The following is a 12,663-nucleotide window of genomic DNA, read 5'->3' as shown; positions in this document are numbered from 1 at the left end:
GCTGGATCAGTTTCAAAACTGCTTCCTGAAAAAAACCCTGGCTTTGCCTGAAAATGCTTGTGATCTCACCACAATACTAAGGTGGGGTAACCTTCCAGTCTTGTAAGAATACTGGTCAGGATCCTTCATTTTCTCAGTGAATTGGTATCTCTCACCACCTGCTCGGCAAGCTTTCAAGTGTGTCCACACTCTTTTAGCGGTGTAGATAAAATACAACTCCAGCTTCTGGCTCTAAGAAAACACTAACCTGGAACAGATAGACTATGCTGATCGAAAAGCCGTATTGAGGAAAGTTGTATGTAAAGAAGATAATTTGAGGAAAACATTTTTTCAGGTCTGTGAAGTCATTTGTGATTCTAGTCGTCCTATGAAAAAGCTGTGCCTGTTACCTTGTCTGTAATTGAAGGAAGTAAACTAAATAATGTCCAAGTCCCTGAAGTTCTGTGGGAACAATACTATACCAGTTAGTCTCTGTGGGAAGAACCAGCTATGTACCAAGTGAACCTGGGGGACGCAGGACTTCCCTTGCTTCCTCAGGAATTGTCTCCATGACTTGAAGACTCTCATGTCTATAAAGTAACTAGGGCTTTCGCTTCATTCTCATGCCCAGGTCAGCTGGTTCCCAGTTGCACACATTTATTCTTTTCCATTAGCCTCAGGATATGATTTTGCTTCCTCTCCTCCTCTAAAGCTTCCCCCGCATCCATACTTTTTTTTATGGTTCCCATATCCTTTGGTAATGGTGGCAGAGAGGGCTGTGTAACTTCTACACCAGTACCTGACAACAAATCTTGGTCAGTTTAAAAGTTGTATTGCTGATCCCAATGGGAACCGGAATTAAGGAAATCACTCAGTTTCTTCATAACTGAAGCATAATGAGAGCCACAGAATGCCCATGAAGAATGGGTTAATGTCCAAAAAGTCCCTGGCAGAGGGCTTGGCACACAGTAGGGGCTGAAAATCAGTACGCTGTTAGAGGGAGTGGAGCCACTCAACTGCGATATGAAACTTTAGGAGTTTAATCCTATAGTAAGAATATTCCCAAATGTCTTCACTTTTGTCAAAGCCCACGTGAGCAGCTAGTCTGCTGCTGCCGTCATTACATCCAAGAAGAAATATTTTTCTTACTTTAGTGTAGGTTTGCTTCCTGGGATGCAGTGGGAAAATACTGCAGAAGTGCATTCTGGGAAACAAGGAGGGCCTCTTTCGTGAGGCTCGTGGTGTGGCTTTGGTGTCATTCCCACAGTGCATGTCCAGTCTCAGTGCTGTGATAAGCAGATACAACCTGGAATGAATAGTATACATGACTTGAAGTGCTTGTTTTTCCACATGTATTTCTCTTCTCTGCAAACAGATAAGTGAATGAAGTATCATTTTATTGTAAATTACTATTTGCTACTAATAAGCTAGTTAAAATATTTTTTACTTCCTCGAACATTCTTTTTGTTTAAGCATATATTCCAAACTAGAAATTAATGTTAAAAGCGTATGAGTGTAAGCAAAATAAAAGCTTGCCTTTTTAATTAGAGCAAATAGGCAACTGCTACTCAGAGCTCCTAAAGCCATGCAATCTCACTGTAATGATAAAAGATCTTCTCCAGCAATCGTCATTCAGTGGCGTTTTAGACAACCTTAATTTTGTAAAGGGTCAGTGTAATGTTAAAGGTTTCAGTATGCCTCTGGGTGTTCATGCACGAATATCTGACTTTCTTTTGAGAAAAAACAAAATCTGACTTAGCTTGGAATTCCAAGTTGCAATGAGGAAAAAAATCTCCTTTAACCTTCTGCTCTTATTATGTTAAGGCTACGACTCATCTCCAAACAAACGTATGATTGAGGTGATGTTTTGGAATAACATCCTGTGTTTTGGTGGCGCATCATTCTTCAGTGACATTCTGAGGTTGCATTGTATTAGCACATGATACTTTCCCCAGTTAATTGATATCCCAGGTTTGTCCAGGGGAAAATCTACAGCTCCCCCAAACATGCTTGACAAGTTATTATATTTACTTTAGTCAAAGCCCGTGTGTGCAATATCCCTCTTGGAGGTGGTCTATTATTGGAGTCCCATATGCTTTTTGTTTGGGAAGAAAGCAGTCACTGTGTCATACTGTTACATGGAGTATTCTTTTTCAGGGATGTTGTTCCCTTGGGGACCATATCGGGCCAGAGTTCCTTAGTCTAATAAGACCTTTGTACCTCTTATTGTATAAGAGTTCTGGGAGGGAAGCAAGAGTTAAACAGAAAATGTAATTCAAGCAACCATATTAGGCCACATGTGGGAAAACATGGCTCTTAGTATTGGATTAAGAAAAGGTATTTGTTGTAAAAAGGACTGTGATGCCAAAACATTCAAGGTATTTTCAGGGTAAATGAAGCCTATTGTGGCACAGGGAACTCGTAACATTTTAGCATTTAGCTTAGCTTCTGAATATGAATGATCTAAACATGCACCACACGGAGTTGTCTATTCATAGATTTTATATTTAAAAAACCATGCTATTAATTACAGAAGTCCAATATGGTGATATCTAATCTAAGATTTTCTTGTGTGAGTGTTCCCATCAGTAAAGTGATGTTTAATCCATATAAAGATAATGATTCTAGCAGTATTAGATACATACTCATCACTCAGTAATACAAAAATACACCTGTAGGAATTAGTCACTTTAATTGTTATACTTTACCAATTGATGGTAGATACATGGACTATGGTTGATAAAGGTAGAATTTTTAAAAGAATTTTGCACACCAAACATTGAAACCCTTTCTTTCAGATTCTGTGATGGTGTCTAATGAGCACAATTTTATTGTAATTTTTACATGTAACTTTCAGATACAGAAATCATAAAATAAACAATTGAAATACTTCACTATTTTGACAAATTATGATAATACAAAATCTGTTTTCTGAAATGTGAACATTTTACAGTAAATTTTATGATACAATAGTGTTTTGAGACTGTCTTTTCATTTTTTTCTAACAGCAAATGGTGTCCCAGCAACGCATTCTGATTCATGAAGATTCCATGAACCTGCTAAGTCTTTATACCTCTCCCTCTTTGCCCAACATTACCTTGGGACTTCCGGCAGTGCCAACGCAGCTCAACGTGAGTCATTACACAGCGACCTGAGGGATAATGTCGGAGGGAAACTCTTCTTGCATTTTTCGTGTATTCAGACTTCAGGGAAACTTGGTAGAGTTCGCTTCTCCTAGAATTCACACACTTCACGCTGAGTTGTGCAGAGACGTTCAGTTTGATTTCAAATTAAAGAATTACACTGGTTCCACAGTATCTAATATATATAAAAATAATAACTAACATTTATATAATGTTTTATAGGTTTTAGAAAAGAAAGCACCTCCAAATCTATTACCTTAGTACCTCCGCACAGCCGTCCTATGAAACAGAGATTACAGGCCACATTCTTACTGAAGAAGTAGCTGAGACTTGGAATACTTAAAAGCCCGAGGTCACAGAGCCATTGAGTAGCAGTCCTAAGACTCAACCCAGGCCAGTATTGAGAAGCAGAGCTTCCAAAGCAAAGCAGCATATGTTTATAGAATTTATTTTGTGAATGACTTTATTTTCGGAATTTAAGTTATGGACTCTGCGGTACTCAGGAATACATATCTGGAAAACCTCTCTAAGAGCAACATTAAATTCTTCCCAGGAGATTCAGAGTGAATCAATTACTTTAAAAGTCCTGACATCTGAAATAGGATCTCTGGGAGGTAATTGTCCTACTAGCAGAAGATAGCAATAGTTATTTTACACATAGTCCCCAAAATAATATAAATTTTAGCCATTGTAAAAGATTTGTACTCTTTCCCTGGAAAAATTCATCTGTGAACTGTGAGTAAATTGACTTGTACTTATCGGAAGTCTTGTGATACATTGGGTTTAAAGAGAAATTTATTTCAACCCTTGGCACCAATTTTGTCAGACTTCAGCAGTCAAATTCACGTCTTTTACAATATGCCCACACCAGGAAATTTTTTAAAAGTTGACCATTTTGTGCCTCATTTGTTTTCAGAATTTAAGCCCTCTATATGGTGGGCTAATGTATGCACAAGCACACCTGTACTCACATTTTAAAATTATAAATTTTGTAATTGAGTTCAATCTATATTATGTAATCAGTCTAAAAGATATCTGGTTATATTTGGTATTTTTTATAGAGTGGAATGTTATCTTACATGATAAGTAATCTTACACCAGTGAGGAAAAAGCAGGATTTGGATGTTGTTTTATATCCGGAATTGAAGATGAAAGGCTTAAATAAACTGATTTCAGTTACCCCCTTGAAATGTCCCGTGAATCATTTGTAAACGGTTGGTTCTCGTGAAAAGAAAAAAAGGAATTAGGGATGAAGCTGAACATAAATACTCATGGATGATGTTTTCACATTTCCACTTACTAAAAATTAGTTTTTCTTCTATTTTTCTATTTCCTATTCTTCTGATGATAAGCAAATAGTGACACAAAAGCTTCTTATGACACATGAATAAACATTTTATTTCCACCCTTTTTTGCATGTTCTAAGTCATTCCTACCAGCTAACACAAACATACACCACTTTTAATGTGGCCAGAGAGAATTTTTTCCCAAAGGACCAAGTACTAATGCCAGACCATTTAATGTTTCAATGGTAATACAATTTGGTACTGTTGGATGAATAAACCAATGTGGTTTGGACTGAAGTTTCATTTTTCTTTGCTTCCATTTTGGTGTGGATGAGGCCATCACAATTAATTTTTCAAGCTTAGCATTGCTTTGGCAAAGGGATCTCTAATATTCCATTTCCCCACTGAATAGTGGGAAATTTTTTAGGAAAAGAAGCCAGGAGAAGGAATCACTTCTAGATTAAACATTGCGTTGACTTGCCATGTGACTAAGACAAACCATTTACCTCTTTGTCCTTCAATTTCTCCATCACTGAAAATTGCTTTGCTTCCCTGGTGCACAGCAATTTTGAAAGATGAAACATGAGTTTTGAAAAGAAACACGCCACATAATTTTGAGGTATTAGACTTCTGCTTTTGTGATACCAAAATTACCTCCATTCATTAAATTCTTTGAATAGGATAATTCATTATTACTATTGATGATATAATTATTATTACCTTATTACTGTGTTATCATACATTTCAAGTTCTTAATAGCATTTTTATTTGATCTAATTTCACTTGTAGTTTATGTTATTAAACAAAAGTATCTGAAGTGTCATTTTCAATATTTAGAGATTTGGGGATCTGTTGTGAATTAATACAAAATACACGTTTAAGTCAAAGTCCTGCATATTTTATATAACCTTTCATTGGGTAGGCTGAAGAATTTTATTTTAAAAATTAAATATTGGAACCCTATAGCTCTGTGAGCTTATTAGAAGAATTGCTCCTTTTGCTTGAAACTCCAGAGCTACAGACAGTTTTATCTCCAGCTTCTTCACTGCTACAATAGAGTCATTAGTTTAGCGATTTGAATCCATTTTACATTGCCAGTATACCTTTTTACTTCAACAGTATGCTAAAACATTTTTTAAATAAACTTCCCAGTTACTAAGCCTAAAATTAGCATCATTTTCAATGTGGAAAAGAAATCTTTATGTTCAGTACAATGGTATTCAATACTAACTTACCTCCAATAGTTCAACTCTATTTTTATTTCTCATCCGTTAATTTGGTTGGTTTGAAAAGGCACACTGTTGGGCAAAAGAGGTGGAGGCGATGAAGAGGTACAAACTTCCAGCTGTAAAATAAGTAAGTCACAGGGATGAAAAATACAGCATAGGGGAATATAGTCAGTGAGATTGTAATCAGTTCGTCTGGCGACAGATGGTGACAGCCCTCATCAGGGTGAGCACATCTGGTATATACAGATGTTGAATCACTGTGTTGTACACCTGAAACGCGGGTAATATTGTATGTCACCTACACTTCAATTAAAAAAAAACAAACCAGAAGAAAAAAATAAAAGACATGCCGTTATACATTTTCCCTACTCAGCTATCAGTCGGATGGGGTTTTCTTTTGGGTGGAGGGAGGGAGATTACGGAATAAGAAACTCCGCTAATGCTGTACAGACCTAATGGGTGAAAGAGGATTACCATCCTGTTACTTCTTGACACAGGCTTCGAATTCACTCAAAGAAAAACAGAAGTGTGAGACCCAGACGCTCCGACAAGGCGTCCCTCTGCCTGGACAGTACGCTGGCAGCATCCCAGCGACTTCAAGCCATGCCCACGTTGCTTTAGAGGGAAAGCCCAATAGCAGCCACCAAGCACTCCTGCAGCATCTCTTATTGAAAGAACAAATGCGACAGCAGAAGCTTCTCGTGGCTGGTAAATAATCATGACACCATTCGCGGATCATTTTAGGGCTTGATTTATCTGTGATCTGGTGTAAGGTCTTTTTAGCTCAAGACCCTCCTGAAGATTGAAAGTGTCACACAAGGGTGTCCCTGAGACTTGGTCTTGTGGGAAAGGCTACTTTTCCTGTTTATTCCTCTAGACATGTGGTGGGGGGAAATACCGCACCTTATTTAACCTTTATACATACTGAGGCGAATGACTGGTGAGTCAACCAGTCAGGTGCTTACCTGTCTCGTGTTCTGGCACTTCTCCCTCCATCCCCTACAGCCTAGCTTTCTTCTGATGTGTGCCCAGTAGAATCACTGGTTTTCATCACATTTATCTCCTATATCTATTTTCCATGGGTGTTTTTGTTTTGTTTTGTCTATTCCTAAGCAAAATTGTGCATATGTGTACATGTATATATATATATATTTTTTTTTCAGGTGGAGTTCCCTTACATCCTCAGTCTCCGTTGGCAGCAAAGGAGAGAATTTCCCCTGGCATTAGAGGTACCCACAAATTACCCCGTCACAGGCCCCTGAATCGAACCCAGTCTGCACCTCTGCCTCAGAGCACGTTGGCTCAGCTGGTCATTCAGCAGCAACACCAGCAGTTCTTGGAGAAGCAGAAGCAATACCAGCAGCAGATCCACATGAACAAAGTAAGCCCCCAAGTCAAAGTCAGGAGGTCACAACCACCAGTGGGGAAAGTGGGGTTCCCTTCTCTGGTCCAGGCACACAAAAGGAAAATGTCGGTATCTCTGCATCATCGTCGACAGGAGATTGCCATCCTAGCCCTGGGGACAGCCTCACAATATCAGTATTTTCACCCTCATTACATTCACAGCATGTTTGTAGCAACACTGAGATAACTGATTGGTGAGGGCTTCTATGATTGAGGACCTATTTGAATTCAGAAGCACATCCAGGCACATGAGTGCAGAGCCCCATTTTTTTGGTTTCATAGAATAGGCTTGGGGCAGAGTTGAAGGTGGTGGATTGACAACTCAAAAAGTTCCCACAAGTGCAGGCAGATACAACAAGGTGAGCCCACAAACTATTTCTCAGCAACTTGTATGTATCCGTGTTCTATTTATTTTTTAGCATGCCCCATTTTATTCCAAACTGCGTTTGAAGCAACTTCTCAGAAATGTGTGGTAATTTTCTGGCAGCCTTATTGCGGCCAAGTGGGAAGCTGATGTCTGTATCGCACCACATCCTTAGGCGCTCTTCTGCTGAGGCAACCACAAAGAAACAGTGATTACAATATAACAATGTCAGGCAGGCCAGGCCCATAAAACATCTTCCTTGAATTCATAAGCAAACTCGTCTACTCAGTTTTGACACTACCCTCCTCTATGACAGGTTTACAAAGCCAAGTCTTCTCATTCCTGGGCATGTTATTGTCATTATCATCGTCCCAGGTAGCATGATTCTATGAATAGCATGGTTCATATCCTATTCTTTGTTACTGTATCATCTACAAAATCTGTAAAGGTATGATTATTAAGAAATGCCGTTCTGTTTACTAAAGGTAGCTAAAAATTGGCTTACTGTTGAAGAGCTTTATTGCATCGTGACAGAAACAAAGCAATGCCTTGTGGGTATCTAATCACCCTTCTAATAGCAGTAGGAGAAAGGGGTTCTTCATCAGACGCTCACTTTACTGCAGGCAGGGCAAGAGGTTTTTTCTTCTCACAGGGCAGAGCCAGGAAGGGAGCTCAGGTTGAAGACCATACAACTGAACAGCCCAGCCCTTTGCTGCCTTCAAAGATGATGTGGGGTTGGGGGGAAGGGAAATGGGCACTGGCGATGGATGGCCATGGCCACTGCCTTTCATGCTGTCTCTTACTACACTGCACATGGCAGTCCACGATACCACATGCTCTTTATATATCATCAGGTTGATGCTGTTATTGCTACAACATTTCTCTAAGTTTATCAAATTATTTTGTACCAAGGCAGTCTCCCTGGAGGAGACCAACTTCCTTCTTGTAAGGGTGGCCTGGTACTCATTGACTTGAATGTGACTCTGTGTATGTTTGCTCTATTGTGGTAGAGTTTGGCATGTTTGTTTTGTGGTCTCTCAGCACTACTTAAAAACTACGACGTATTTACTACATAAATTGTCCTGTGACTAATGCAAAAAATTTATGAAGGAAGAAATTTGGAAATCCTACCTTTTGCCTCATAATATTTTGTTTTGTTTTGTTTTGGGGGTTTTGTTTTTGTTTCTTGTTTGTATGTTTTGTTTTAGAGAGAGAGAGAGAGCGAGCGAGCAAGGGAGCATGAGCAGGGGAAGGGCAGAGGAAGAGGGAGAAAGAGAGAATATTAAGCAGGCTCCATGCCCAGTGCAGACCCCAGTGCGGGACTCAAGCTCATAGTCCTGAGATCATGACCTGTGCTGAAAGCGAGAGTCTGATGCTCAACTGAATGAGCCACCCACCCACCCCATTGCCTCATAATATTTTGATCTGGAATTAAGTTCATTAGATTCCTAAGAATACTTTAAAGAATATTTTGGAATACATTATTTCAGACTCTGTGGTATGCTGATAACAGAATCTTTATATTTTAGTATCACACTTGAGATTTTGACAGGCGGATGCTAACCTCAGTCACATGGAAGAAACCAAGATGAAAAGCAGGCATTTGCATTGAGCGATGAGAAAAGCAAATCTTATCAGAGACCTTCTCCCATGTGGAGCTGATTCCTTGGAATCTGTTAAGAATTCTTCCCAAAATTAGAAACAAACCTATACTTTCAGGTACATGTTTGTACAGTGGTTTGATTATTAAACCTTGTCTTAATTAGGCAAAATGAAGTCCAGAAAACTTCAAAGTACAAAGCTGATCTTTATATATTAACCCCTCTCAGCTTGGGTGTTTAGATTACTCAAGCAGGTCTCTTGTTGGCTGTTCTTCAAGTATGTATTCCATATGTTTGGTCCAATGGCATATGCACATTGGGTAGTCTCCAGATTTTGAAACTATTTCACCTGCCCTCAATTGTCTAAGGGAACAGAGAAGAATCTTATTAAAGAAAATATTGAATTTCTGTCCCTATTCTGAAGTATTCACAATAGAATTATCAAGAAATGAATTGTTTCTGCTCTCCCTTCCCTGTGAGATGATGAAAACATTTATTTCACATTATGTGAGGGCCATAACTTAGATGCCAAAACCAAAGAGCTTCTGTATGATCATATATTTATGTACACTCTAACCATTTTGAGTGACCATTAATGAGAAATAACCACAGAAACTTTAATTTATATCATTTTTTTCCTGGTATAACACACGAATCTGTATTGAGTCACGTCAAATTAGAGCCAAATAATTGGCATCATAAAAACATGGTCCCTGCTCTTGAGCAACTTACTACAGCAGGAAGTACATGCTCACATAAAGACGTAGGTGTGCAGATAATGTATTTGAAAATGTCCTTTCTGTTTGCTCCCTCAACTTTTTTTATGGTTCTTTTTTTAAGATTTGGAGAAGTAAAAAATACAATGACAATGAAGAAAAAACTAAGTAGATTTATCCCTAAACCTGTATCCTATGAAATATGATTGTCCTTCCTGCTATGAAATTTTTAATGATATAATGGAATTGCTAATAATCCTTAGAAGAATTTAAAGCAAAGCTGTACTTTTCAGAGCAGAATTTACACAGTAATTAACTTACTAAATTTTGAAAACTTTCTAATATCTTGCTATTGTTTGAGTGCATTTATGAAAGCAGTCATTCCTGCCTATTGTAACGCTACAACATAAATATTATTAATCATACTAAATAAATTACCTACCCCTTGCTTATTACTTTAATGACATTTACAGTGGAAATTTATGTGTCATAATATAATTATTTGTCTCATGCAGTTAGGATGTAAGTATTTAATAGTTTAGCAGAAATATGCCTGGAATGGACTTACATAGTATTTGCATTGTTATACAAGCTAGAAAGGTGAGTGGAAAACCCATCAGAATGATTTGTCTCTCTGGTCCATCGGTTTGAATACTCAGTTTTCAAGGAAAGTATTTTGAGAAGTTTAGCCATAAGAAAGTCATGGCTTGCACGTTTCTTTGTTGTTTTTTTTTTTTTGAGATATTTAAAATGAGAAATGCATTTAACAATTTCTGTTACTATCGTATGGTATATTCTTATAATGACGACTTGTGAGTTTTTTCAAAAAACCAAGAGTTTCTTTATACTAGCATCAAAAGAAGACTGTTGTTTTTCCCGGTTATCTTTCATTTTTTTATTGAAAGATTAAAAAGCTTTCTAAAGACGAATCTTTCCCATAGATACAAAATGGCAAACAAAAAAGTAAGAGCGTATTGGTAATTTTCTTCTGGGCTCATTCTAAGTTTAAATATTGCAACAGAATTTCTGGTAAAATAAGACTGTGATTAATGAAAGCAAAACACTCTGAAGTTACTTGACCATTTTTATGATTTTTGAAGTATTCCAAGCACTACCTAATTAATAGAAGGGCAAATCTCTAGTTGTATCACTATTGGAATGATATACAGAAATTTTCCTCAGTGTCTTCATGCATTTTTGTTGTGAGATAATTTGGCATAGACTTCTGCCACCTACACAATGAAAACCTTCTTTAAATCATTTCTATTGTAGTATTAACAGAATAGCATTGATGCACACTAAATTTCTACTTTAACTAGAATTTTTCTAGTACCCATATTTTTGGTACTCATTCTATCAAACCCACGTGAGCAGAAATTTCAAGAAACTTCTTCAGTCAGGACTTATTTGAATGAAATACTGATTTATTATACATTTATCCATTTAGCAACTCATTGAATTCTTGCTTTGTGCCAGATGCTATTTTAGGCACCAAGAGAATAATAACATTCATTGTCCTCCTGAAGCTTACAGTGTGGAGAGCAGAGGAATGAAATATTCAGTAAACAGAGTAAACAGTAATACAGTATGTTAAATACTTGGATAGGGGACATGAGGAAGAAAATTGTTTCTTTGAGGAAGTAAGATGAGACTTATTTAGTTACCTCTCTGAGTTATCTTGTCCTTTTTATATCCTCCTTTCTTCCTCCCTCCCTTCCTCCTCCTCTCTTTCTCTCTTTCTTCCTTCCTTCCTTCCTTCCTTCCTTCCTTCCTTCCTTTCTTTCTTTCTCTTTTTCTTTCTTTCTCTCTTTCTCTCTTGGTAATATGCTCTGTGATAAATATCTTATGCATTCCTTTGACTGGATATCAGCCAACACCTTTTTTAAAACCCACATAAATCATGAGATGATATCTTCTATATGTCAAGGTTCACTGTAGATATAAGTATTTATTATATATTTATTACTGTGATACTTAGGCATTTTGACATGAGTGCTATTTTATCATAATAAAAATATATCTAAGACGAGCTGAGTAAAGGAGAGGCCAAGCAGATGTCCTGTGTTGCCCTTATTAAAGCAGGTAGATATTATGTCTGACAAGGAAGGCATGAATCTAATTCTCCTCAAGTGCTGGAATGGAACAAATGGGGAGTTTTCATTCGTTTTTGGAAGAGAATTTGATCCTTTATTTGAGTTGTATCTCTTTTATTCTTTTTCTTGAGATAATTTTCTAACATCGGTGTTACATATTCTTCATGAACCCTCATGATTCATATCCACTCCTTGTCCCCGATCATCCATCCACAGCAGCCCATGGGACCATACTCTTTGCTGCCTGTGGTCAGCACAAACATAGCGTGCGTGCGTGCATGTGTGTGATTTGTTTCTTTATAAAATATCCCAGAAGGCATTTCTAAAATAGAACTATTTTGTGCACTATTGAGCAAAGTGCATATTTTTCCAAGGAGATATATTTGAAGAACAACAACTATAAAGATATAGCATTCCAGAAAGTTTACATTTTTTAAGTCACACTTCCTATTATCAAACACCAAAGGAAATGCTTTATATTAGCTTTATTTTTTTTTTTAATTTCTTTTCAGCTTAACAGAATTCATTGTTTATGCACCACACCCAGTGCTCCATGCAATACGTGCCTTCCACAATACCCACCGCCTGGCTCCTCCAACCTCCCACCCCCCGCCCCTTCAAAGCCCTCAGATTGTTTTTCAGAGTCCATAGTCTCTCATGGTTCATCTCCCCTTCCAGTTTCCCTCAACTCCCCTCTCCTCTCCAGCTCCCTATGTCCTCCATGTTATTTGTTATGTATTAGCTTTATTTTAATCAAGGTACTTCTAACCATGGCTTCCTTGTGGGAAGAGTGACATTTTAAGTGTGATTAGAGGAGAACCATGAACCAGTTTCTGCTCTTTGCTGTG

General features: G+C 37.7%; 1 protein-coding gene across 11 annotated transcripts in view; it reads left to right on the top strand.

The window, feature by feature from the left end:
- Nucleotides 1-12,663, top strand: part of HDAC9 (histone deacetylase 9) — an 856,076-nt gene that overhangs the window by 470,324 nt on the left and 373,089 nt on the right. For all 11 annotated transcript variants that reach the window (XR_004384558.1, XR_004384557.1, XM_032873697.1 and 8 more), the window contains 3 exons: nucleotides 2,988-3,110; nucleotides 6,135-6,345; nucleotides 6,801-7,018. Coding sequence is in view for 9 of the 11 variants with exons in the window: in XM_032873697.1 (XP_032729588.1) it covers nucleotides 2,988-3,110; nucleotides 6,135-6,345; nucleotides 6,801-7,018 (552 nt within the window). In the remaining 2 variants the exon portion in view is untranslated. The remainder of the gene's footprint in view (nucleotides 1-2,987; nucleotides 3,111-6,134; nucleotides 6,346-6,800; nucleotides 7,019-12,663) is intronic.

This window comes from Lontra canadensis, unplaced genomic scaffold, assembly GCF_010015895.1.
Source record: "Lontra canadensis isolate GAN:19392208 unplaced genomic scaffold, GSC_riverotter_1.0 scaffold2, whole genome shotgun sequence".
NCBI classification, from domain to species: Eukaryota; Metazoa; Chordata; class Mammalia; order Carnivora; family Mustelidae; genus Lontra; species Lontra canadensis.
Note: the sequence above shows the minus strand (reverse complement) of the source record. Positions and strands in the feature narration are given on the sequence as shown.